The sequence below is a fragment of the Plutella xylostella genome, chromosome 12 (genome assembly GCF_932276165.1).
Source record: "Plutella xylostella chromosome 12, ilPluXylo3.1, whole genome shotgun sequence".
NCBI lineage: Eukaryota > Metazoa > Arthropoda > Insecta > Lepidoptera > Plutellidae > Plutella > Plutella xylostella.
In genome coordinates, this window is record NC_063992.1 from 4,573,808 (window position 1) to 4,598,885 (window position 25,078).

Here is a 25,078-nt window from a genome sequence, read left to right on the forward strand (position 1 = left end):
CCTCAGAACACAGATTTTGTGTCAGCTCACATCTTATTTCCACAGAGGAAATTCTTTATCTGCTCTCATGCGTTCTGTACAGCAACGACGCTTGAAAAATAAACATTCTGAACTTGTAAATGAAACTAAATAGAAGTACTATTAAAAGTAGTGAGTTCTTATTCTGAGTTAAATACTTCAACCTCTTTGCTCTGTGTGTGCAATATTTGACAATTCTGTATACTGTGTTGTCACGACATCTATCGGATTGTACAAAAACTCAACTGACAGCTGTCAAGGAAAACGGCTCATTCAAACGCTAATGCTACAACTACAAGTGTAAGCTCTCTTTTGTTACCCGTGACTCGCAATAAACAACCTTCAGGCTGTGTAATCCTCTTGTTTTTTTTATCGAGGTATTAAACTAGGTAAAAAATACTATCGTAGGTATAAACCTTTCGAAGAGCTTACGGTATACGTTCGGTAAGTATTCTAAATTCGGAAGAAGATTTAATAATACTTACCTAGAAAGCAAATCCTTTCAATCCATGAGCACGATGTGAAATGAATGAAATGATTCACTACGTTCCATCACTAACTTTATATTACTGTGATTGCTGCCATCTATCGGAAAATATTCAAATTAATTACTTCGATGTAGTAGCTAGTTGACTTACCTTACATATACTTTCGCTAGAGGTCACCGCTAGTTCGTGATCATGAAAATCATCAATGATCAAATTTAATAATCATCGTCATTAATTTATCATCGGTACCTTTATTTTTACATTTTTTGTTGGTTACACCTACAAAACTTCGAAGTTGGAGCAAGTAATGTAGTGAGTGGTTTAATTAAGAAAATATAAAATTTTCGATGGATACTAATTAATCTAATCTCTAAAAAGTTAAGTTTCCATAAGTACAGCTATTCTTTTTCTACTCCTACCTAATTATTGGCCAGGTTTTTTTCTACTGAGGAATACCTATGTGGAATCACTATAGCTTGACCAGGGCCCCAAGTCTACTAAATGCATTAGAGTATAATTGTATGTCGATTGTATGTCGACAGCGCAAAATTACACATTTGGCAGTCTTGTATCAGGTTTTTTTTTTAAGTCTTGTTAGGTTTTGTAAGGTTTCTGTGTACCGATTCCCGAGTTACGGAGATCATTTCCAGTAACGAGATTTGGCCGAGATGATGTTTATCTCGGGTGAAATTAGAAAAATGGTATTCTGACGATCTCGCGTAAAACGTCAAACGTCAAATATTTCTATGAGTTTGACGTTAAATTTGAGATTTGAAGCGGACATACAGGGTGGCCCAAAGAGTAACGTCCAAAGGAAAATGTTTGATTCCTTAAGTCAAGGGGTAGCCAAATCACCCCCATGTATGTTCAGCAATTTTTAGTAGTTTAGGAGTTATGATTTTTTTTCCAAATTTTCTACGAAAATCGACCTCAGTGGATTAATTATGTTTTATTATTTTTTGGATAACTTTTTTAAAGCATTTTTTATTTTTGTGTCATCCTCTTAAGTTGTTCTTTAAACAATAAAAGTTTCAGCTTCCTAGCTGTAATGTAAGTTAGTTATTTTTTTATCGAAAGTTCAAATTATATCATCGAGCTAGACTGCTCTGAATTTTCTACTTGAAATTAAAAATTGAAAAAGATATTTTCATGGTGCCTTATTAATTTTAAAAACTCCGCAAGGTTCCAAAATTACATAAAAATAAAAATAAACTATTGCTTAATAGGGTATTATTTGCAGAAAAAAGCCTTCAAAGGTATCTGGGTGGAAATTACCTAATTAGTAAATTGTTTCAGAAAGTTGAAATATTCCTGTTATGTCATTACTAAGGACTAATTAAGTTAGAAAATGTGTCAAATTAAATGGAAAATTAAATTATTTACTTTTTTTAAAATTTAAGTTACATTTTTTAATGTAAATTCTTAGAAAAATGTTTTAGTCTGAGTAGTAAGATTTATGAGATAATTTTATTATTAATAATAAGTAAATAAACTCTAATAATTATTTTACACATTTAATCACAATAAATTTTCAAAATGGCGACCTCCCATAGCAATACACAACCTACATCTACGCAAGAAATTTTCTTTAAGTCAATTTTACCTCCCTCCTCACCTTTTGAAACATTTTCTTAATGTTTCAATTATTTTCAAGCACTGTGTCTAAATTAAGTTGAATATTGCAAATTTAATGATAATAATTAGTTAACTAGGGTGTCACTGATGCAAAACAATCAAAAAATTATTAATAAAATGGTTAGTTTTTTAAATATTTGGCTTTTAAACATAAATTTTGGCAAAATTATAAAAAAAAAACTTAAAACTTAAATACTTAACTCAGAAATGGTTGAGTTTCGGATAATGCATTATGGGGTTCAATAAACTCGAAATGCTTTCGTCTATAACCCATTTGAAGGAATACATCGACTTTCCAATCACCCTGTATAATATCTTGAGTTATGAGATTATCTCCCAACCTCCGGAATTGAGCCCCAGGGGGGTACTCAGTGCAGCGAGCATAGGATTCGATACTATTTTCGAATCTACACGAAGGGTCACTTTTACCAAACGCTAAACGTATTTAAATCAAATTTTAAATACATTTTGTACTAACTGACAGACGTATGACAGGCTACTAAATACGTTTAGCGTTTGGTGAAATTCCACCTAACATATGGAAAAAACTAATGTCACTTTTGGAACTAACTTTGCCTTACATTTTGACAGTGACAGTTGACGATACGCAACGTTAACGAAGGTTCGAAACTTATGCTCGTGACTCAGGGTATATTCTAGTGTTGCCACGAATAGTGAATTGGCCGAATACCGAATACCGAATATTCGGCGACACTGCCGGCCGAAGCGCCGAATATTCGGCCGCCGAATATTCGGCGCTACAACCTGTTTTTTTTGTTCCTGGAACTGGTTTGAAGAAGTCGCTACAGATTATATGAGAAATTTATTTATTTATTTATTTGATACTTTATTGCACAAATATGAAATATAAGTGTACAAAAGGTGGACTAATGCTAATTATTAGGAGACAGAATGCTGTGGCAAAGATGTTGAATTTTTATTTGATAATAGTTCGCCTAGATAATGGCCGATCCTTACAAGTGGTGGTCAGCAAACAAAAAACATTACCCGAGCATTTTGAAATTTGCAAAAACTTATCTTTCTTCACCTGGAAGTAGCGTTTATAGTTAGAGGTTATTTTCTGAGGGTGGCTACAATGAAAAGCGCAATCGTGGGCTACCAAAAAATGCTGAAATGCTCGTTTTTATCCAGCACAACTTACTACTGATTAATTTTAAGTACTAAAATGTTGTGATTGGAAATAAATACACAATTTTGATTAAAATAACAAGTAATTTTTACATGATTTACTATTCGGTATTCGGCCCGAATAGTACGCACTATTCGGCCGAATACCGAATACTGAAAAAACTGGCCGAATAGGCCGAATACCGAATAGTTGCCGAATATTCGTGGCATCTCTAGTATATTCTATGCTTCGTGTGGGTTGACATAATAATGATGAATAAATATTAAACAAAATAAAGATATCGACTCACCTTCCAAAACATACTTTAATAATCATTCTATCTGTTCTTTTTATTACAAAAACATAATTAATAATCACAATATTTTTTGTTAAAAAAATGCCATAAGTATTTCTGCGATTTTTTATAGCATCATAGGTAATACATTACTTACATAGGTTACAATAGTACATTATTTTTATTTGGGTAGCAATAAAACGAGTGACTGTAAATTACAGTTCTAAGTGTAAAAATTCATTAATTTGGGTTATAGAATTACTAAGTGAGCGACTGACTGCGAGTGACGAGAAATCAACAGAACAGTAACTTACAAACATTAATTTGAGTTACTTAAAATACAAAATGAGCAGCTTCATAATATTTGATCGACCTAATATTTGTTTGAGTGTCAACGTTACGTCCTGCATTTTTTTCAATATTTGGCAAATGTATTTTTTATACTGAGCGGCATTTTATCTTAAATGAAGTGTTTCCAATACAAAAACCACTTTGAAAAATACACTAATGAGCAGAGTATAATGAGCTCACATTTAAAAAATAAAAATAATATGAAATAACTTTTTGAAGAAACACTATTCTATTAGTTGAGAAATTTTATTATTGAAATATAAGGGTAATTAAATAAAACAATGTACTCCGTAAAAATAAAGTAATATGCATGCATTTATTTCAATCAAATGAACAAAAAATAAAATAAGACGCTTCAGTCAACTAAAAAAAAACTTCTTATTAATACTAGGAAACATTGATAGGTATGAGGAGCCCTACTACAACTCACCTGACTGCAACGATTCGTCGCCCCGCCCGCGCCCCCATTTGAATTCGCTCGCATTTAAAAATCTGTACTTTTCATTAAAAAGCGTATCAAAATAAAAAACATAAGCCCTCAAATAGAATATCAGTAACCAATAATCATTAATAAAGCAGCATAAAAAACTTTTCTCAAAGTCAACTTTTTAGTAGTTCGCTAAGTATAACCTCACTTAGAAAAATCGAATCTATTTTAATATTGAAGTTGCCCGCTCTGTATTTCCAGTCGCTCACTTAGTAATGGAGTCGCTCGGATAAAATTTTAATATCTCAAATGGATTTATCACAATCCACTTTTTATAAGCTCGTTCTGGATTTTATTATAAATCAATTTTCGTCGTCAGTTTAGTTAATTTTTCGCTTACTCAAATTCATACCGCTCAAGTTATTAAAACTGTATGTCAGCATCAGTCGCAAAGTTTTTTTTTGTTCGCTCGTTTTATAATTCCCCTTTTTATTTAAGGTGTAATTTATTATTTAGTGCTTTGTAACATATTAGGAAAGCTTACATTAAATTTCTATGGTAAATAAATAAATTATTATTCTTTAACGTTCATTCAATATAAGTTGGTCCTTCGGTATCGGTTATGTGTTATGAATTATGAAGTTGTTTCAAATCATAACCCAAACCGATTTTATAAAAAAGACAATTACTTACTTACAAAATTTTCAGGAGACAACTTATACTTAACGATTCGAGACTATCGTACGTGTGCTCTTATGGCCTATGCTGCCTTGGTACATTATTTTCCGAGGATGATTTTGCGCGAAGCCCCGAAGCTCTGTCCGGATTGCGTGGCGCCGGTGTTGGAGCCGGCTTGGAGCCCTATGACCGTCTGACCAGCCCTCAGAACGTCTTCGCTGAACTCACGACGGTTCTCCTCAGAGGGCTTGGGGCCGAGGCAGGGGCCGCGCCATTCCGGGTGTTTGTATGCCTGAAATAATAGAAAAATATTCTCCATTAGTTGGACTAATAGAATTCCAGTTGGCATTAAAATAAAGATAGGCAGGCATTAGATAGAGTTCTCCAAAAGTTGTACAGGGTAAGTTTCAGTTTACTACCTACCTACCACTTCCTCAACACTATGATCATGGTTTAGATAAACTATAGGAAAAGGTGGAGTTTTATCAGTGAACAACTTGAAGGCTGATTAGTTGTGTCTAACATTCTGAACAACTTGTGAGTAAAACAATATAAATTAATGTTAAATCATAGTGAAACATGTCTTAAAGTTACCGTTCTTCCAATAGCGAAAATGGTTGTGGTGACGAGAGCAATATTCTTCTGGTCCCACAGGTCTGTGGTCTGGAAAAGATCTACATCAGGCACTCCGTATTTGATGCACGCCTTTTGGAATCTGAAATTAAAATAAATATTATGTTATTTTCATAACTCATGCTCTGAAAGTGGCGAGAATTGCCTGAAAAGTGGCATTTAGAATTTTTCTTTTCATGCTCGGGGAAAAATGCTTTCTTGCTTCTCGTATGAATAATGTTGCACTTGCACGATTTGCGCACAACAAACCTCTGTGCAACTACGTCAAAAGTACCAGGCACCCATACAACACAAAGAGTAAACTCCACTTACTGGCTGATATTGTCCATGAATTTGTAGTCGCCGCCTGACACGTTGACTTTGGTGATGATGCCTGGCTGGAGTCGGTTCATCAGCTTGCACAGGATGATTCCGTCTCGGAGGGCGTGCTCGAAGGGAACACCAGGGGGGAATCTTTCCCCGATGACAGCCTCGATCCATTGCTGGGCTTCGGCCTCCTTTTCTGGCTCGCGTTTGCCGGCACACTGGAATGTAAAGAAATGCAACGTTTAAGAGTACCTAACTTTAATAATAGAGTGTGGAAACTAGTTTGTTGGGGCAGCAAAGGTAGGTAATAATGAGTACTGAGTTGATCTGGGTAGTCAGCGACTGACGCTAATATGACTGGCTCATCCTTTCACAACGTTACCTACCTAGTCCTTCGTCACCACCGACACACTAAGAAAAAGCCTGGCTCTCCGACTGTCGGTACTCCAAGAAAAAAGTACTTAAGGTAACGGGTCCATATTCCGAGGTAAATAACAACATTTGAAAGTAAGTAAGAAAAATAAGCATTTGTAACCATCAATATTGATGTGAAATATTGTCTTCTGTAAGAATATACGTTAAATTTTATATTTCTTAACACAGATTCATTGATAACACATTAATTATACTTAAAAAAATATAATTTATTACACATGTCGATTTGCCCTAATGCCGAGGTAGGATTATGGTTTCTTCCATATACCGAGGTAGCCTGTTCCATATTCCGAGTTAGTCCTGTCAGTGGCTCCATGAGTGTGGCCATGAACATAAGGAAATTACAATCGAAAATATCGATATACTTTTTTAACCTTAAAGTACTCCAAATAAATTTAATTATTCTAAATAGTAGTTGAAAATAATGAAAAGAATTAAATACTCTCCATTTATATTGGTTTTCGTAATAATTTCTATTATTTATGTAACATTTTCATAATTAATTATTGCAACTGGTAACATTGGCTAGAAAAAAATATTCATAATGCTTCTATGATGTTCTATGGACTTTTCCAAGCGATTAAAAAAAAATAGAGTAGAGATGGGGTAAATTGATAAAATAGTGACAGTAATCGAATAAAATCGATTATTGAACTCGAATGATTTAAACATTTTTTACTATAGTTTTTATCTAAGTAAGGTCTAAAAATTTTCCACGATATTTTATGTTCTTACTTAAATGTTTAAAAGTTGATGATACGTAATAAAAGTAGATGTGTAAGGGATGAGGAAAAGTATCGAATACTTACAAAAGCCAAATACCTTATCAGTACTAATTTCCGATGAGTACCTAATGTATTTACCATAAACGAATATGATTATAATAAAAGTATCTACCCAGGAATCGATCCAGCATCGATTATTTTTTCATTCAAGCATAGGTCGGAAGCAAGGAACATTGCACTAGGTAGGTACATCTCTATGGCGCATGCGCGCTGGACTGGAGGCGCGCCGGCGCCATGTTCAATTTTCCGCCGAAAAGTTTGCCGCTATTCTTTGAAAGTATTTTTGTTAAGTCTTTACATTAGAAAACAAACATCTTTTATTAAATTATTATGTTTGTATTTGCAATATGCAATTGGAAAATCGATAAGGTAAGCTTGTGTGCGAATTATTTTAGGAAATTACGTAAAATGGAAATATTTTTATGTTTTTATCAGTAATTTGGCATCAGTTTAGTTACTAACCTAGGTTTTTGTTCTAGCGTTTTCGTTTCTAAACTCACTAAGTTTTGTGAAAATGGGTACCAACTTATAAGGATAAGCTTAATTCTGTCAACTATCCATACAATTTACCTACTTACTTTATTTTTCAGTGACAACAACAAGAAAATGAAAAAATCAACCAGACCCCTAAACCAAACATGAAATGCAGTATACAGGATATTCATTTATCTGGGAATTCTGGGATAACAATATTACAATGGCCATCAGACCTCGAAGTAGAAGGATAATGGAAATAAAATACAGAAATGAAATTAGGCAATTGTGTATATAAGTGTTATAAAAACTCAACCGTCGTGTGTGTTATTTTATTCACCCAAATAAAGTTTTACGTCTACAAATTTCTTTCTTTCTTCTTTTATAAAGAGTAATAAGTAGGTAGTATCTAGTAGTAGTTTCGTAAAGTCAGGCATATCTATCCACACCCCTTTTATATTTAGGAAGAAAGTCGCTAATTCATCTTGATTTTATGGTTTGATGACGGCATCGGATGACACTGCGAAGGTGTGATGTAGTCATATTCCGATTTCCGAGGTACCTACCTATGTAAAATGTCATACTCCATATTAGGGGTTCAGCAAGTATTTTAATAATCCATATTTCGAGTTATCAAATTATCGATTTAGAAACAACATAGATATGTTACTCAAATCATACATAAAATATTGGTAAAAATATGTATCACTTACGTTAATAGGGATAAAATAACACTGTTTTTTATCATTTCAAATATACATACTAAGTTAAGGTTTTCTAGGTAACCATGTTTTTTGCGTCAACAATTATCGTGTCATATTAAGATTCCTAGAGGATATTTTGTACCGCCGAATTAGGTTATAAGATTGTCACGTTCATCATTATTATTATGTAATCAAGCATATACTTCAAATGTTATTATTTGTAAAGTTATAAGCTAAAAATCATGACATAGTATTTTTCCTTATACCGAGGGTACCTCGGAGTAAGGAACAACGTATAAAAATCAGGCCCTTATACCGAGGTATTTTGTTTTTGAGTTTAAAGGGGTTAAATTAGTTTAAAAAGAGTTAAAATTTAAATTTAATGTAAGTATAAGAATATAATAAACTAAATATAAACTATTTACAAAGTTGAACGTCGTATAAATATTAAAAAACACAATTATTAAATATGGCTGGCCTTACGTAAGCCGGGTCGCGTTTGTATGAAAAACATGGCGGCGTCGCCCTCACGGCACATTACATGAGTTTTTAGTAATTTTAGGCAATTTTAAACATATTTACTACATCAAGTAGTTTCAGTTAAAGATAATGAACGATTAAATGTAATTTTAGAGTATCCAAACCTATTAAAATAAGTAATAATCATGAAAATAAATATAACTCGAAATAAGGACGCCATTTTGAATACCGCGATATATGGACCCGTTACCTTATATCTTATATGTAAGTACCAAATTCCCCCTTTATTTCTCAAGGATGCCTTCACCATTTTATGAATAAGAATCTTTAGTTTATTTTTAAACCTAGTTCATAAAATTACCATAAATTATTTCTTAATAAAAATGCAGACATCTTAGATTTTTAAAGCTGTTCTTGACATTCAATAGGTCCTATTGATCATAATTTATAGGTGTATAATTAATAAACCATATTTTTTATATTTTATATTTAGCATAAATCTTCTTCCATAAGAATCAAAACGAATCTATCGAAAATGGGTTGCACATTTCTAAACGTTATATGAAAATATTGTACGTTTACATATTATTATAGTACATAGTTTTTTTATCCCACGGGAAACCCTATAAAGGTGAACCGAAATACGCAGTCAAAAGCTAGTTATTTAATAAGATCTCAGACGTCTTTTGAGTAACCTATTATTAGCATGTTCTTGACATTCAATATTGATCATAATGAATGAATAATTATGTAATTTTTACATAACGTGTGTGTATTTAATTACTCAAGTACTAAAATCTAAATAGCAGGTGTTTGGCCTAAGAGGGGCGAATGAATCTAGGTCCACATTGCTCGTGTAAGACATAATTTGTTACAAGGACTTCCAAGCTTTGGTTTAGGCGGGCAGGCCATGACCACATTACCTTGGTGACTAGGACTTTAGCCTTAAACTAAGCTGGTAGCTGCTCAATCTCTTAAACTATGATTTAAATTACATAGGTAACAAGCCTTTGAGCCGTGGTTAGATTGCCTAGATATTGTCGCGATGGTTCGAATCCATTGATCTTGCTATGTGTACAGTTAATGTAAAATCACTACCTAATTCTTTGGTTTGTGGTTTTACATTCTGGAGTATTAAGTAGTATTTACGGGAAAATTGGGCTGAAACATGTATTTTCTTACTTTAGATTAACGTCAAAGGGCTTTCCCTGCACGCACGTGGCTCCCGGAGTCCATTTTCAGTTTGGCTAACTGCCAAGTGGTATCACATTTATAGAATACTCTCAGATTCGAACATCCTTCAACTTTCTGTAACCCTAATACGCTGCTGGTGCAAAAGATATATTTTATTAGAAAAAATCTTTTTCTTTCATGAAAATATCAAAATATAAGACATGCGGTAAACGAGTAGGTTACTTAATTTCATCAAACAAAATTATGTAAGTAGTCCAAATGATTTATAATATGAAATAGTACCTATGTATACTTACTGGAGTGGATACGCTATTTTATAAGTAGGTAGGTACATTAAATAATGAATGAGTTACGATGTTATTTTTGTTTGTGTGCCGCTAGCCACATGGCCCCGGTCTATCACAACTTCCATTGACGTCACGTATGACGTAGATTTGTAAGAAGGTACTTAAAGGTTAGCGTCCACCTTTCGGCCACGTACACAATACACAACGCAACGAACGCATAGCATTCAGTATTCTTTGTCTAGAAATTCAAACAAAAGCGTCCACTTCAACGGCACCGCTGTTTAATCCATTTGGTGCGATACGTTCGATACCGATAGGTAGACGCTTATCTTTAAGTACCAACTAGCTTCGTTTTTGTGTACAACTATGTATAGCCCCTTTTATTATCACTCACGTGCAATAAAATAGTTACCCCTGCCATTGATGTTCCATATGACACTGGAACTTTTTAATTGCTCAAGAGAGGCCTAAGTCCAACTGGATTCCGTAGAGTCACATGCCGAATATTATGGTTGGCGGACTTGTGCTTTGTCCAGCTGTGATGTGACCATGCCATGGCTGTTGGCTGACGATTTTATGCCATGTCGTCGTTGCCAAAAGGGTAATTATTGTCAATCAGCCGTGAAGAGTTATTTCAGTACCTACTTATAGCGTTTATTTACATTATTTTAACTGCGACGAGATATGCTAGATTACCATTTTACATTTCAATTTAATTTCTACGAAACTCGCGATGTTTACGAAAGTAAATTTTGATAAAACGACAGAATATGCGAGTGTTTTCATGAATCAATCTAAATAAAGCTCATCTCACACATAGCAACATGGCAACGGATCGTATTTTTACGAGCTTTCCTTGGCGCTTTTCATGCAGATAGTATATAGATTTTCATGCAAATATTGAGTTTCAACTTGATGATGATGTTTTGAAGGGTTCTTTTCAGAGTTGAAACAATATCCTACCATTACAATCACTACGGTGATCTCGAATTATTTACATATTATGTACATACACGATTAGGTACATATACAAATACCCATATAGTCAAAGTCTTATTATTTTTATTAAGTAGGTATGATGTTATCATTATCATAATTTGTTCTCCCAACCAAGCTAATAGAAGCTTCAGCCGCTACATAAATTGATAATGTGATTATCGATCCAATAGTTATCGTTTTGAACTTTATCCCTTAACTTAAGGACAAAAACCAATGATAAATTTGAACTAGTCACTACTACCATAGACAAAATTGTCTATGCTACTACATAGGGCGGGCGGTAAAAAACCGAAGAGTGAGTAAACATCGGTTTGATTTAATTTCAAAGAATTCTAATGTAAGTAGGTATAGGTACCTATAGCACCGCTCCTACTCTAAAATATTGATTAATTGGCGGTTGGTGGCTGGGCGTAATAAAACCGTGTTCAGTTGTCGTAACAATAAATTTTCTTTTGTTATTAGCCAAAAAAATATTGGCACCATTTGAATGTCTTTATAGAATTTATTTATAAACACTTAGGGCATCTTAATAATTAAATTTGACCAGTAAATATAGTTCATGATTTTTTAAATATTATATTGAGAAGTAGGTAATTAATTACTAATCTACAATTGTATAATTTACAATACACTACTAACTATTGTGTAAGTAAAAGATTTAAGTGTGTACTGGTTCTGAAATACTTATTTCATTTGTATGTATTTACATTTTACATATCTATGTAGGTATAATAAATAGGAAATCTCGTTAACGTCACCATCATATTAATGTCATTTTCATAACTGAACTAAAGCATTTCTTTTGAAGCCAGTCCAACTTTTCTAGAGTTCAATGCTTTCGTTATTCTCAGTTCATTCATCTAGTATGCCTATATATATTTACTCACTCAGTGATTTAGTTCTATGACAATAATATTTAACAATATGAGTTTGATAGAGTGCGGCATACAATGTAAACTTCCCTACCCACTATCATGAAAATAAAGATACTGTCTCAAGCCAATGCTAGCTCAATTCATTCGTCACTTTCATTTCTACACACAACTAATTATTTTCTGAGTAAAAAACAAATGACTGGCCGTCTGGAGTCCACCTACTAATTTCCGCCTAAGAACAGTTCCAAATAAGAATGACGTGATGACCCAATGATGCAAACAAGTCGCCCAAACAGCCGGCTTGCTTTAGTTATGATACGTGTTTACAGAAGACATAAAGCTTCACAACATCAGTCCCACAAGGCTACGTTGGCACCACTGAATGTCAAACGAAAACGTTCTCTAGGCATACGTGACATAAAACAGTCGCGCCTGAGTTACGGGCTCTGTAGCGGGGACAAGTTAAACTGAACAGTCTCAAGGCGGTGTTTCTGCCCCCGCCCGCCTCTCGCAGTTTTCTGGGCGGGCGGGAAAAGCGCTCGCGCAGTCAAACATTTGAGTCCGCGCTGAAAAGTCGCTTGTGATTTAGACCTACTTACTGTGACACTTATAACCTTCATACACAATGGCTGTACGTATTTGTTTTCATTATTGTTTTCGATTAAGTAGCCAAAAAAGAGTGTTAATTGCTTAGGGCCAACGTTTTTTTCTTTGTTGTTAATATGCTTTCTTTTGTTTTTGTCACCGTGAGCGTTAATGTATATTGATTGTCAGTTCAGTAGTCAGTGTAATTAGTTAGTGTCACCCCGGTGTTGACGTCAATAGTGGGACGTAGCGAGTGCAGCTGCTACCCTAGTATCAATGGCCACTAATATAAAGCCGCGGTCACACTGACGCCGCCGGTGATAACAGACATCTGTTTGTGCACAAGAGTTATTTTCAGAAATGATGCTGGAACCATCGCGCCGGCCTCAACGACTTGGCACTGGAGTTTTATGGCGGTCATTCAATACCGTTTAACTTATACAAACAAGCGCTTTCCCACTAGCTTCAGTTTGACATGACAAGTTCTCCACTGAGAATTCCGGGATAAAAATTAACTTTTTCTTACTTATTCTACCCAATCTGCAGAGTGAACAATTCAATCATGTAAAGGAAGACAAACAAAGAAACCCCATTACTAACTTAACCACCTACACTACATTATCAACTACAGCTATGTCTGAAACTTTCAGCCCAGGAACAAGGAACAAGAGCAGGAGGTTCTTACCTGGATCAGCGACGTGCTCGGCGAGCCACTGCCCGCTGGAGCCTACGAGGACGTGCTTAAAGATGGCGTCGTCCTGTGCAAACTGGCCAACAAACTGGCACCCGGATCGGTGAAGAAGATACAGGAGAGGGGAACCAACTTCCAGCTTATGGAGAACATTCAGAGGTATAACCACGTCTAATTTTAATTAGTTAGTATACTGACTAATAAAAATATATTTTAGGCAAAACTGGCTTGCGATTGCGACAACGCAAAGCCGTCTTTCTCCTGTGCATTCTATCCCATCTCAACCTATCGTGCCGATTAGCAGTATTGAATCCGTTCCTAAGGGTGTTGTAGAGATATTAAAGCGCATTGGTTTGACGCCTGTTTTGTTACAGGTTCCAGGCTGCAATTAAGAAGTACGGAGTGCCAGAGGAAGAGATCTTCCAAACTGCTGACTTGTTCGAGAGGCGTAACATCCCGCAAGTCACTCTCTGCTTATACGCTCTAGGCAGAATTGTGAGTATCTCTACAAAAATTCACATAATATAATCCACTACCTAAGGAGCTGCATCTTATGATTGCATTGTTTTCAGACGCAAAAGCACCCAGAGTTCACCGGACCCCAGCTTGGCCCTAAAATGGCCGACAAAAACGAGCGTACCTTCACAGAGGAGCAACTCAGGGCCCACAACGCTGAACTCAACCTTCAGATGGGCTTCAACAAGGGAGCTTCTCAGGCCGGCATCGGTGGCTTCGGAAACACCCGCCATATGTAAACTAACTCCTTTGATGTATACTCGCCTGGTACATGTAGATGTTTACTCTACATTGTATGAGCGAAATCGGTTACTACCAGTATTAAAATTATCTTAACTGCTTTGTGCTATTCCCGTAGTTGAATATCTACGCAATCTGGATTATCTTCCGCGGAGGCTTGTGTGGAAAGATTAAAAGTTTTTAGATCTAACGCATAAGATGATGTTTTTGTAAGTTAATCAATAAGTTTATTTTATAAATATTTTTTTAGAAACTACCGTTTTTCATTTCTTTATAGGAAAGTGAACCACTAGCTCCTGTAGTCGATTATTAGTGTATAAGTTAGTATCATTCACTAAGATAAGAAGCCAAGAAAAAAATATATGAGTTTCATTTGGATTTCAGACATATTTACCTATACATTTCTTGAAGAAAATACTAAGTAAATGGAACGTCTAAATATATTTGTGTATCCCTTGGCCTTATTAAAATGTTGTCCAGCATATCGGCTGATGTAGAGCAATGCCAAGATTTTAATTAAACTAAAATTACATCATTTAGGACTAAATATAAACCACAGCAGATGGAGTTATTGCGTCTATAAACACTTCAGAAATAATTCTAGTTGAGTTTTATTTGAGTGCCAAGAATAGCAAGTTCAGTGACATTGCGACACATGTATTTCAAGAATATGAATTTTATGATGGTCAAAAATATTATAGATTTGCTAAAGTAATTGGCTAAAAGAAATAAACATGAAATCGCAAATGAAAGTAGGTAGGTACTTAGGAATTGAAACTGCTAACATTCATAACCTTAAAAATAGTAATGTATAAAAGCTGTTTCTTGTTTTGGTCTGAAACTTTTCAAGAGTGTTTTAAGCCGTGCAATGCCAAAACAAATAATTACAGTAAATTCTGTGCTATTGTTTACTTTGGCGTGGCGTGGACACAATCTACTCATTGTTCAGTATACTAATATTAAGTGAACATCATAAATCAATTAGTAAATAAACAACGTGAAATTTTCTCTCCAATAATCTTAACAAATAATGTAATTATATCGACAATCGGGCGACTCGCTTGCAAGTTATCTCTGACTACTTTTGGGTAGACACAGCAAAATTAAGTTGAATCATACCAAATGAAGATATGTACTTACTCAAAACATGAAAAGCCTGAAAGAACCTTCTGGTTACTAGTTTTCAATACTACGTAGTTAAAATGTGGTTCTCCAGCTTACGCCGAACCTACACTTATGTGGGCAAATGTTATGTTGCAGTAGAGGACTGAACTAATTACAGCCTAATGCTTAGACATTATGACTAAGGTACGTATTTAGCACCACAATACAGTTGTGTCAAGGCCAAGGTTATTTAGTAAAGTCTAGAATCTAGACATTACCTATGCTTACATAAAAGAAGTAGGTTAGTATTCTACTTATCATCCTTTCTTAGAAGAGACACAACATGGAAATTTTTCAGACGGAAAACCCCAATCTACATGAGCCAAATTGATTACTATTTACTAGCCATGCTACAAACAGTCTCTACAATCTGGGGCTACCCAGGTTGTGAATGTCTAGTCTGGGAAAACATTTCTTAGGTGTTAACTATGTATAGGCACAGAATCGGTCCAATATACGGACATTATTTTAGATTTCCTATTCTGGGTATGGAATGAACGCATCGAATAGATTACACCATCTCTACAAACACATAGTAAAACAAAGACAAATAGTAAGTATAAAGAAGTGAAAAGAAAGTTCATTGTAGAACCTCGTATAAGAAGTAGAAAATTTATAATATTTTATTCCTATTATTTATAACATACGATCCAACATTTAACTAAAATATAATTATATAGAGTAAAGTGTTTTGTTTAGGTAAAACAGTGAGGTATATACGAAAAGCAGATAATAATTGGAGAACACAATAAAGAAGATACGAAGAAAAACAACAGCTTTTTCATTGTTGCTTTTCATAATTTTCTCAGAAAAAATAAAGTTACAAATCGTTGTTGTTGACATTTTCCGCTTATTATAAACTCATTTACAACGCACAGTGGAGTAGTGACTGTCTATAAGGCGCTCCGCTCACTTCACGAGAGTCGAGAGTCGAGGTGGAATCGCGGCGGTGACGACAAAGAGGCGGGCCTTCCGAAAGGGTCACTTCCTCAGTCACTCCTTTCGCCTTTCACCCTACAAAAACTACCCATTTTGTAACACTCTGTATATGCGAGCGTCGCTTACTGAAAAAGTTGAGGCGGAGTCGAGTCGGAGTCCCAGCTTACAATTCACTGCGCCCTAAAGCCGATGCGACGCCACTACGACGCCGCCTCGACTATAGCAGTGGGCGGTGCGCCTAAAACTCAACTGGTAAAGGGTGACACTCTATTAGTGAATGAGCTGATAAGTGATTACATTTAAAACATATAAATTAACCGTAAACCAAATTTACTTATCTAAAATATGAGTAATAAGATGTTTCCCTATATTAAGCTAGCAGATATAAGGATCTTCCTTCGGCTCTTTCACTGACAAAAATTCACTCTACATTCGTTAGTATAAATCTTTCGGCGTTGGCTCCGTTTCAAAATAAGTAGCAGTAAATGTGAGGAAGGGGATTATCTCAGAAACGATTCTGGAGAGGAAAACTTAAACAATTACATCACTAATATACTAATATACCTACCCGATGTGAGAAATGAAGAGTGTTCGATGGACATGAACATGCTATTAAAAAAACTTTACGCTGTCTGTTGTCTGGCAACATTTGAGTATGTTGTTGGAAGTGAGTTTATGATCGCCAAAGTAAAATAATATTAAGATTTTATTTTTAAATAGACACTCAGGATTAGTCAGGATACATTCTAACTAAAATAATCAAAATTTATACCACCTAAATCTTTGAAAATTAAATTTATACATAAGTAATTAAGATAAGCTTGGGTGTTAATTATATGTCACATAAATTTAATAACATTTGCATAAAAAAGCTCCACGTTATAACTACCTAAAGAAGATGGAAAAATACAAGATTTTTTGTATTAATAACTAAGTATATTTATCTGTTCTATTTTTATCAACCTTGATTCAAACACTGCAATGAGACATTCCTATAAACCGAATGTAGGTATTAAGTATAATATTTACAATTTAAAATTCTTATAACAAGTACTCATAACATATTTTATTTAAAGACTATCATTTTATCAGTTAAATTGGGTCATTTCATATGAAATATTTTTATTTGATTGAATAGTTATAATTTGGAAATCTGTTTTAACTTTGTTTAACATAATAATCTGTTTTAACTTTATTAAATCCTTTCCATAGTTACTATAGTTAGATATGTTACTTGAATTATACTTACTGTAATTATTATGATTTTAATTAACCTATATTTATTTTGACATAAGTAAAGTAGCATTATTTTGGAACTTCAGAGTGGTGTCATCATCAAATGGCTCAGTAGACCGGGTACACTGAACATCCGATGGGAGTTCACTGATAAAATTTCACTCAAACTTACTTATTATATACTTATTAATCTAGACAGGTATATAGGTTCCTATATACATGCGCGTTCGCGAATCGTATCTAAAACTAACATTTCGCATTTTGTAGGTTACAGGTCAAACATAAACCAGTTTGGACTGTCGATTGGTACCAGAGCTATTGTTCTTACCACATTAACTTGATGCCATGTGAAGCGTGAATGGAAGAAAATAACTATTAATTTGCTTATTACGGAACACTAATATAGTTTCTTGGTGATGTGCGTTGCTCCAGATTACAGACTTCTTCTTCTTATCGTGTCGACGACAAACCAACAAAGTCGCTAAATAATACATACATACAGACTGAAATGAAATGACAGTTATAGATCTCCAGCTGCCCCTACACGGGTTCGTTATCGACGTAGATAAATACCTCTATATCACGATTCGCCATAAAAACAGAGCTGTCTATATGACTGGCTGTGTTTATCGACGACGATAACGAACCCGTGTAGCGGCCGCAGGTAGATATAACCTGCACAGCAAGGAGTAGGTAGATTATGGTGCCCAACAGTGTATGGGCATTAAATATCGCTATTTCATAGTAAAGGCATTTTTAGTTCTATCTTTCACTGATTCATAATATATGGATCACTTTTGAACGTCATAACAACAGGTATGAGTATTATTCTATTAGATTTATTTTTATTTCAGTCTGGAATAGTCAGGATGACATTGAAAAACAGATTTTAACATTTTTGTCATCGTTAGTTAGGGGTGGTACTAGTTATAATTCTGTGTTTAGGGAATAAGTAGCGTTCCTGAGGAGAGACCTATCTCTAGTAATGAACGATTTTTGCCTGATTATGATGATGAAACGAATTATTGGACTTCCGGCAAAAAGTATCGCAACTAACTCTATTATATGAACCTAATAAACAGATACATTACAGAGCTGACATAAACATAATGCACATTGCATGTCAAGCCACGCCGTAGAGCCAGCAAAGTCAAATCAACCTGTTCAAAGCAATATTTACACTCTGACAAATTGCGTAGCCTCCCCCCTTTTCTGAGCAAAGAGGTTGAGCCTTCGCGAGTCGGTGTAGCTTAGTCTGATACCTCCTGCTCACCCGACTGCCCTGGTGTGAGCACCCGGAGACCTATAGCACCCAAACATGAAGTTCAATCTAGTTCTAGTTATCTTAGTGCTAATACAGCAATCCACCGCCGATTACTACAAAACAAAACGTAAGTTCCCTCCGAAAAATGAGTTCCTACTTTTACTTGTGTGCCAATATGTGTTCGACCTACAATCTCAGCATTTGCGAGATATAAACAAACATAAGGCGGACGACTGTTAACAAGATTTCGTAATGAATTTCGCTTTTGCTGCATCCGATTTAATAACGGTTATGGCATAAATAGGTAACACATAAATGTTACGGTAGTGATCGAGAAGGAATGTTATTGCCATTTATTAAAGTGGGTTACAGAAACAAGATTGTATGATGTATAATTTGAAGGAGTTTACTTTATGGTTACAAAATACATATGACATCATAGAAATATCTTATGTTTCAGCTAGTTTCGTGAAAACATGTGTGAGGCGGGATCCTGAATTTGAAGATTGTTCTAAACAGGCTGTGCAACAACTTTTCGATGCTCTTGGGCCAGGTGAGTGACTATGACTATAACTATAAATAAGTATAGGATGCTCTTTATCATCTTATTCTTCCGCATCTTGTTATGAATAATTCAAAGATAATTTAATAACCTGATCGAATAGAAGATATTAATTTCGAAATACCTACCTACATCACTTTTGTTTACCTAATTAGACACTAGTGAAGTGATACATTGCCTCACTCTCCCACACTTGCACATAACAGCATGTAGGTTAGAGCTCTAAAAGCCGGCTACCGTCAACCGGTCGGCTCGCACGCCCGATCAACAACTGTTGCACAACTGCCACCAACCGACTTGGAGTTAACTCCTTTGTCCTGCTTCTCTCCTGGTGATACTCTTGGCTTCGCGCATTTCTCACAACATACATTTTGTACTCAAGAAGAAACAAAACTTCAGCAGCAGTAGGTCTGTAAATTTCAGTAAAAGATTCAGAAGCGGAACCAAGGTGATATGATCATCAAAACCAACCATTCGAGAATTTTCACAGTCAGCGGTTGACTCTGAAAATTTCAAACTGAAAACTGGTATTTGAAACTGGCTTTTGAAATAACATTGCAATACCAGTACCGGTTGAATGGCCAAACAATGTTATTGCATGTGCTTGCTAGTCAAACTAGTGGGTGTGATGAATGCCATCGGTCGAACCAGCGGGCATTGCAGGTTTTGGCAGGCTGTTGTGCATCTAGAATCTAGAATAACTGGAAATGCACGACCTTTACTATTTGATAGTAAAAAACTAACGATTTAACAACTTGTATAGGCTAAAATACAATAATATTTGACCTTTAGCAACTGTGACATGAGAGTAGCTGAACAAATTGACAAAAGAATAATGTAAAATATAGATATTTTTTGTTTCTCAATCAATCTCATTACTCAATCTAATTTCTCAAGCAATCACTAAATAGGAGGATAGGAGTACTTAGCATAAGCACTTGCAATGTTTTTTTTAAATATTGGTATTTGCTATCATTTTAGTTTGTTGGACATTGGTGAAAAATATGCAAAAAACTTTCGTAACAGCATTCCTTAGTACACTGCGTTTCAAAGAACCTTCCATATTATTCTCCTAGGATAGTAAATACTAGACATATACTAAGACCTCAGTAAGCAACAGTAGGTTATTGCTAGGTACGGGCTAGCTACATAGATAGCCTCGATGTTGAAATGTTCCTACATAACAAGCGGATAGCGAAAGCGGATTTCTTCATTCTGCGGTCGCTTGAGGATTAAAAAAAAACTTCATTGGTTAATTATTTAGGATTATTTTTAGTTTACGGCTGTTGTGGTGTCATCTGGTTGGTCAATAGTTTTAAGAACGTAAACAACACAATAACAAGCTGATGCTATATTTTTAGGCGTTTATAACTTGTTTCTATGTTTTCCTAAACATTTTCTTTCCTACGTTTCGTTTGAGTTAGTGTGTAAACTCGTAATATATAAGTACATAAAAATACTACTAGGCAATACGAAATATTTTACAAGAGCACAGTATTGTTAACGTCTAAAAATAAGTAAACAGTCCCGTGTTAACATCTACATAATATATTACTAAACTATCCACTACTAGAAATGAAAGAATAGATTTCAATAACATTCCATGGGTTACAATTTTTAACACAGACGCTATCATACTCGTATCAATCATGATTTTTACTCGTATGGTCCAAATATATACCTGTTAATAAATTTATGATTTTAAATTAAGGTGGTACCTACTTTGTATCGAGTAGAGATGTCCGTGAAAATATCTAGTTACGAGTCGAGTAAACACATCTATTTACATCCTTATTGTCTAGGAAAATTATAAATTTTATACCTACTGATTTCATCTGGTAAACAGCACGATTTGCAACCATTAGTGCAGCTCGATTTAAAATGATTGTTTTCACGCCTTGATAAGTAGATAATAGTTGCAATTTTATATGCACGTAAGGATATAAATCATAATATTATTAGCAAATAATTATAATACTCGTACCTACATAATAATATGATAGTAATAATTATTTTCGAATAGAGCGTACCTACTTAAAAATAAATAAGACTAACTATGATAATCCTATTTTTATTTTTTAAACTCCCTTCTATTGTAGGGTTGTCTACAAGCAATAAGGCCACCTTTTTGTACTATTTTTATTATAACTATGTTTTTCTGTTCTCCCCCAGGTTTACCCGAGATCGACTTGCCCAAGCTAGACCCGCTGAAGATCCCGAAGATCAGGATCCTTCAGGGCGAGGGTCCAGTCAACGTCAACGCGGCTCTTGATGACGTCATCGTCACTGGCTTCGGCAAGACTGAGGTGCAGCTGAGCCAGTGAGTATAGTTCCATCATCATTCATCAACAGTCAGTAACTTCTCCATTGACATGATCTCCTATTCCTTATTATTTATACCTCCAGGGTACAATCCGGCCCAATTTTTTTCACCACGGTGACAAACCCTATCCTAGCCTAGACCTAGCTCTTGTTCACAACGCTAGATATGGGCCTCTAGCAAGGAGCGCCGAAACACTATGTCTTCGAAACCCTGCCACTACCGGCTAAGTGTAGGTCGTCGGCGCAGCTGGCTGGAGAGCGACCCACGCTACTTTTGCCTGTTGTCTGCATTCAAGAACAAGTCTAGCTTCGTATACACACATGTCATTGTGTTATTAGTTACATACTTAAAAAGAAGCCGATAACTATAAAATGGAATGCACCTTTGAAGATGGCAATACTTAAACAATTTTCTTTCTTAATTTTCAGGGTCGACAGTAAAACGTACGATTTTTACACGAGAGTGCGCGTGCCTAAGATGAGGATTGAGGGAACTTATGACCTGAAGGGGAAGATACTGCTGATACCTCTAGTGGGGCGCGGTCAATGCTGGTTTGAGCCGAGTAAGTTGTTTGTCCTTTATGTGCACCTAGTCTACTTGCTGATAGATCCCAGGGAGATGCCTACTGTATCTAGCAGTTTTATTAACTTATGATTTGTGGAAAGTTCTAGTCTAGGCACACGGTCGTCTGCTAAATCTACTAGTTATTTAAATCTCCACCAAAATTTGTGTTATTTAATACAATCTACACCCATATTATTCTGCTGTTAGGCTAAGCCCCTGTTCCACAATGTCTGGTTAGTCGCTACCTGTCGGATAAAATACATGCTGTCACTGTCTAAAAAATAATAACAGAAAGTGACAGCATGTATTTTATCCGTCAGGTAGCCACTAACCAGACATTGTGGAACAGACCCTTAGGATTTTAATTTTACTTAATGTATATTTTTTATTTTCAGCTAATATGACCATTGATATTGTTAGCGACGTTAAGTTGTATGAAAAAGATGGTTTCACGTTCTTCAACGTTACGTCGGCACACGTGAAGTATTCTATTGGTGGTCTTAAATTACGTATGAATAATCTCTTCGATGGAATTAAATCTCTTGGTAAGCTTTACATTAATAATCTTCGTGGTACGGCTACTTCTTATGAAAAATTCAAAAGTTGTCGCTAGCGCCATCTGCATTGGATTCAACTGAACTACTGTGTAAAAGCGCCATCTACCGTTGAGTAGCACAAGTTAAAGTAACAATAAATAGTTATACAAAATTTTACTAGATGGCGCTATAAACTAACAAAGCTTCTCTAAGCTATGCGCTCCTGGTACCAGTGTACGGTACCTTTGCCGCTTAGTTTCGTCAGAAATGCGCGCGCGAATTGCGAGGCCGAGGTGACGCGACCGGCAAGGGCAGCGGCGACTACAGTCTGGCTTTTTTAATACATAAAAAAGTATAAAAAACTTTTTAATACTAATAAAAAGTATGAGACATTTTTTTCATAATGAAGAAAATTATTACTTATTTATATTTATTCATTATCATTTTTTATACCCACGCTTGATTTTTGTACCTACTTATATTTATTCGTAGTTATTAATTATTATGAATTAAGGCCCGGTTTCGCGATACTCGGTTAGATCATAACAATGGATGAATTAATGAATTATACGTCATCTTCATATTAAATTCTTGACACATGTGTCAAATTCAACAACGAATCCCTGGTGATCTAACCAAGTATTGCGAAACCGGGCCTAAGCTTGACTTTATTATTTCTTTTCATTTTTAATTTTTTTTATTAATGTTTTTTTTTTGTCTTTGTAGAGGAAACCACAAACGCTTACCTGAATGAAAATTGGCGGCCAGTATCAGAATCGTTGCGACCTATTTTGTCAAAAACAATCGAAGATATTTTACTCGGATTTATGCAAAGACTATTTAATAATTTACCCGGCAATTTCATGATTGAAGATGTTAAAATCCCAAGTAAAAAATATGACAAAAAAGATAAAGTTTGAACGTAATTATTGCCATTTGCTGAAAAGTGAATTTCGTCTAATAAATACTGTGTATTTTATTATACTTGTCAGTAGCTTTAATTTTATTATAATTTGGATTCATGTCTTATTAACTCACGATCTCTTTGTGAAATTAAATTAACATTGTTTTTTTCTGTAACGGAGGAATTTTAATCTTTGTATATGTATCATTTAGGTTAAGATTGTTATTGTAAATATTTGATAGTAGACATAAGTTAAGTTTTATGATTCCCAATAAAAATAAAATATTTCGATTTAGGTAATGAGTTTAACGTCCGCTCCCCAAAAAACAAAATGCTTAAAAATAAATATTTCAAAATTGGAATTGAAAATAAGTTCATCAGTACACTGAGCTGTAGGGAATTTTGGAAGGAGGCCAAGATCCAGCGTTTGAAATGCCGATGTCTACCAACGTTCTTGTTTATCACCTGTTATTTTCAGGTAAAAGAATAGTTTTGAGCGAAGGACGTTCAATCTTACTTCTTACTAATCGTCATAGCACTCATTTTATTATTATAATTATTTATTTATCAAAATATTTTACAGAATTATTGATTACTTATATCATTGCATCACAAAAATCACAGAGATTTGTCCGTGATGAATCATTCTACGTGATTAGGTACTTAATAACTAATTATACTTATTTATATTTTATACAATACACAAACTTATTCAATATTACACGTTAATTAAATAAGTACAATAGAGGGTAGTTTAATAATAAACCATCAGCCAAACATACAAGATAGTTGGTGCATATTCGAACAGTGTTAAGTTAAAGTAATGATATATAGTATGATTTTATTTAAATATGATTTCATAAAACCTCCTAAGCGCTAATGTAATTTTAGAGTCTTATTTATAAATAAGTAATAAAATATCCACTTCAAATTCACACTTGTAATCCTTAATCCATGATTTGTAAATACCTATATCACGATAAGAAAATAAAGTTTATTTTTATACTTTCTCTCACAGAATGTTACTATTTATTTCGAACTTGGTAGGTATCTTTTCGTACTCATTATTATTATCATTTAGGTATTATTATTATGCATACAAAATATAGCGCAGTTAATCGAATCGTCGACGTCGAGTGAACAATCATAAACATTTCACAATCAGACTTGGTACACACATAAATAAACTATTTCATAAAGCTGACCTGCCAAATCGGACGTCCAGGCATTTTCTTGGATTAGGTTTTCAAAACACTAGGACCACAGACACACTTAGATATTACACAGAGCAAACACTAGATGGCGCTCACAGAGCAAGAGTTGGGAACGAAATAAGCCGGAGTGGGTCAAATAACGTGTTA

The 25,078-nt window shown here is 34.7% G+C and overlaps 3 protein-coding genes across 3 annotated transcripts; 2 read left to right on the plus strand and 1 right to left on the minus strand.

The window, feature by feature from the left end:
• Window positions 1-5,087: 5,087 nt before the first annotated feature.
• Window positions 5,088-25,078, minus strand: LOC105384191 (muscle-specific protein 20). Its single transcript, XM_011554385.3, has 4 exons — window positions 24,923-25,078; window positions 5,967-6,178; window positions 5,616-5,736; window positions 5,088-5,313 (listed from the first exon to the last, which is right to left on the minus strand). The coding sequence occupies exons 1-4, from the start codon at window positions 24,944-24,946 to the stop codon at window positions 5,122-5,124; spliced, it is 549 nt and encodes a 182-aa protein (XP_011552687.1). The 5' UTR covers window positions 24,947-25,078; the 3' UTR covers window positions 5,088-5,121.
• Window positions 12,667-14,478, plus strand: LOC105384189 (muscle-specific protein 20). Its single transcript, XM_011554383.3, has 4 exons — window positions 12,667-12,824; window positions 13,429-13,628; window positions 13,844-13,964; window positions 14,042-14,478. The coding sequence occupies exons 1-4, from the start codon at window positions 12,819-12,821 to the stop codon at window positions 14,222-14,224; spliced, it is 510 nt and encodes a 169-aa protein (XP_011552685.1). The 5' UTR covers window positions 12,667-12,818; the 3' UTR covers window positions 14,225-14,478.
• Window positions 18,803-24,012, plus strand: LOC105384190 (protein takeout). The gene is made up of 6 exons (XM_011554384.3): window positions 18,803-18,955; window positions 19,289-19,381; window positions 21,563-21,710; window positions 22,142-22,275; window positions 22,673-22,822; window positions 23,540-24,012. The coding sequence occupies exons 1-6, from the start codon at window positions 18,883-18,885 to the stop codon at window positions 23,731-23,733; spliced, it is 792 nt and encodes a 263-aa protein (XP_011552686.3). The 5' UTR covers window positions 18,803-18,882; the 3' UTR covers window positions 23,734-24,012.